This window comes from Marmota marmota, unplaced genomic scaffold (genome assembly GCF_001458135.2).
Source record: "Marmota marmota marmota unplaced genomic scaffold, marMar, whole genome shotgun sequence".
Taxonomy (NCBI): Eukaryota; Metazoa; Chordata; class Mammalia; order Rodentia; family Sciuridae; genus Marmota; species Marmota marmota.
In genome coordinates, this window is record NW_026010257.1 from 1 (window position 1) to 3130 (window position 3130).

The window sequence follows — 3130 nt, forward strand, 5'->3', positions numbered from 1 at the left end:
TTTTTTTTTTTTTTTTTTTTTTTTTTTTTTTTTTGGTTTTTTGGGGTTTTTTAGTTGTAGATGGACACACTACCCTTATTTTATTTATTTATTTTTTAATGTGGTTCAGAGGATTGAACCCAATGCCTCACATGTGCTAGGCAAGCGCTCTGCCACTGAGCCACAACCCCAACCCCTGGGTATTTTACTTATCTCTCTCCAGCTTTTTCTTCATAGTAAGTTAGCACAAATCTTTTACAGCCTCCACAAACTTACTATAGTGATAGGCACTCACTGGGTGCTCAAAAAAATGCTGTTGAGTTAAATTGAACAAGAACACAGCTACTGAATTTCACAGAAATCAACAACCCAATATCCAAATATTTTAACTGGTTGAGACCTATAGTTTTTCCTCTGATTTGAATTCTAAATGTCCCTCAGAGGTCTGTGTGTTGAAGGCCTGTTCCCCAGGTGATAGTATAGAGATGTGGTAGAAACTTTTAATGAGATGGGTCCTAGTAGAATGCCAAAGTGCATTGTGGGACCCCTGGCTCTTCCTCTTTCTCTTTTGCTTCTTGGCCATGAGGTGAAGATGAGCGATTTTGCTCTACCATGTACTCCCACCATCATGTGCCTATAGCATAGAGGCCCGTATCAACAGGGCCAATCAATCATGTGCAGGAATTTCTAAAACTGTGTGCTCAAATAAATCTTTTCTCTTTTTAATTATTTCAGTCATTTTAGTGACAGCTAACACTGTGTAGTGTTTCCACCAATAGCTTCAAATGTGAATTAATGGTACTTCCTTCCTCTCATTGTAAGATTGCTTTTTGGACAAGACTCAAGGAGGGAAATTATTGTCTTCCCTGAACCACAGTAAAATGCACAAGTTCACCATGCTGGGACTGTCAAGGTACAACAGAATCAACTAGAGAACAAGGAGGAAGTCCTGGTAGCAGCTCAGTTTTAGCATGATATTTCAGTTGCATTCAGTATTGCCTATTATATCCTATGGGAATTACCAAATCAGTTAACAAAAATCCTCCACTCTGGTTAACCTGGAAGGAGAGGTATGTGTCCAAGTGACAGAAAGGAGTGCAGACTTGAGTTGGGAGAATGTGTTCAGCATTCTATCAAGTCACTCCTTTATGTAAAATACTAAGTGACTCCCTTGGCCTAGTGTCCCCACAATGGTCTGCTATGGCTTGCCTGTTTCACTCACTAGATTTCAAATTCCTTGTGGACTGCAGAGCACCTTATTCAAATTAACTGCCCTCAGGCATGTCCAGTCCCCTGGGATCTGGCAAAAATGTGAGGAAAATCTCTTAAGCAATGTATCTCCCTGTCCTCCCTCCTTGGAAAAAAACACTCCACCCCCGAAATCACAAGTCTGTTTTTTTGTTTTTTTGGCCCGGGTGTCCCAGGTCCCTCCTCCCTTAGGCCCCCTTCCCTGTGGGTCCTGAGGGTGTGACTTACCGGGCTGGGAAACCTGCACTCTTTTCCCTCCATCCCCCTCTCCACCACATTCCCACCCTTTCTGCAAATCACAGCACTGCTCAGCCAGCACTCCCTCTATTGGTAATGCTTCGGTGGAAGGTTTTGAGCTGAAGTTAAAAAGACAAAAACGCCAAGATGTCCCCCCATGGTTCTGGACCTACTATTGTTTCTAATGTTCCTTTCCGCTGTTGGTTCCCTAGGTCCCACCTTTTTGTTCTTTACCTTTTTTTTTTTTTTTAATTCACAATATTTTTGGAGACTCCGGCCTCGCCCATTTCCAACATTTCTTATAGAGTATTTCCCCCCTTTCTTCACAGACTTTAAATCACGTTTAAATTTTTTTTCTAGTGTGAATGAGAGCTATTAAGAGTCCAGAGGGAAAAAGTAGGACTCTAAAAGCTTATCAAAACAGATCCTCTTTTGAGAAAGCATTTTCCAGAGCGGGAGACAAAGTGGGGTTAAATTTTACGTGGGTGGTGAGCAAAAGCCAAGCAGCTAAGAACCCATGAAATCTTGTGGAGAAGAAGGTAAAGCCAAAATTAAAAAATGGTCCCTCCGAGCCAGCCCATTCTAGGACCCCCTCCTTTACTCTGCCGCATAACTCCACTCCAGTGAATTGGACTTTGCTGCAGCGGCACTGCCCACGCATACTCAACCAAGATAGATTCAGACCACGCCAGCCATGCCACGAGGTGTTTTATTTTAATTAATCATACAAATAATTTTCTATAATATCCCAGGGCAAACCGGAGAATTTGGCAGTCCGATTGGGTGTCCCCTCAGGTACCAACAGGCCGGTGGCATCGGCGCGGAGTGCCTGGGTTCACAGTGCAGCTTGTGGCTCGTGTCCATCTTGCAGGTGGCTCTTCCTCCACATCACCACGGGGATCTCAGAGATGATGGGGGTGGGGAATCCTCTAGGCTCTTAGGAAATTTCACTCCGCTTTTCCTGCTCAATGGCTGCGGAGAGCGGGAAGCGGGCACTGGGGGTTGAAGCACCTTACAATCCCCACAAGCGATGCACTCCAAAACCTGATGTGAATGAGGCACCCACCAGGTCTGGGAGTTAAGAGGCTTGGGGCCGGGGAGACAGAGCACTTTGTGTAACCTTAAAGGTAGCAGGGGCCGCCCAAACCAGGGGCATTGGCCGGGTGGGGGTACGGTTGGCACGGGAAGGGCGGGTAGGGGGACTGCGCATGGAGGCCACGGACCCGGAGGCTGGGGCGCACTTACTCTCTTTGGTCGGCAGGGTGTTCTTCTCCTGCGTCTCGGTTTTCTTCAGCTTGGCCTTATCGAAGCTGGCGATTTCCCCCATGTCCGGCTTGTCTGCCATTTTCTTAAAACAATACTAGTTGGCAAACCACGGAAGTTGGCCAAAGGCTGGGGCCAGCGCCCCCTCCCCGCACTCTCCGCCGACGCCTCTCGACTAGGCACTCCCTCCCGGGCGTTCCCGGCAGCGCGGAAGCCGAGGTTCTGGGTGCGTCCAGAACCCCCCTCCTAAGAAGACCCAGGGCGTGGCCTACGGGCTCTGGAGTCCCGCCAGGGAACGGCTCCTGTTGCGACAGCGGCCGCGGCGCTCCAACGGGTAGCACCAGCCCTGACCCCCCCCGGTCCGATTCCCGCCCCAGAGTAGCGCTCACCGTGAATTCTTGCT

The 3130-nt window shown here is 47.9% G+C and overlaps 1 protein-coding gene across 2 annotated transcripts; it reads right to left on the reverse strand.

Annotated features, from left to right (window-relative positions):
- Positions 1–2155: 2155 nt before the first annotated feature.
- Positions 2156–3124, reverse strand: Tmsb10 (thymosin beta 10). 2 transcript variants are annotated; one of them, XM_015476874.2, is made up of 3 exons: positions 3117–3124; positions 2710–2812; positions 2156–2436 (listed from the first exon to the last, which is right to left on the reverse strand). In XM_015476874.2, the coding sequence occupies exons 2-3, from the start codon at positions 2807–2809 to the stop codon at positions 2402–2404; spliced, it is 135 nt and encodes a 44-aa protein (XP_015332360.1). In that variant the 5' UTR covers positions 2810–2812; positions 3117–3124; the 3' UTR covers positions 2156–2401. The 2 variants fall into 2 exon arrangements, with proteins under 2 accessions (XP_015332360.1, XP_015332359.1); XM_015476873.1 differs by having other exon boundaries at positions 2710–2824.
- Between the last annotated feature and the right edge of the window lie 6 nt (positions 3125–3130).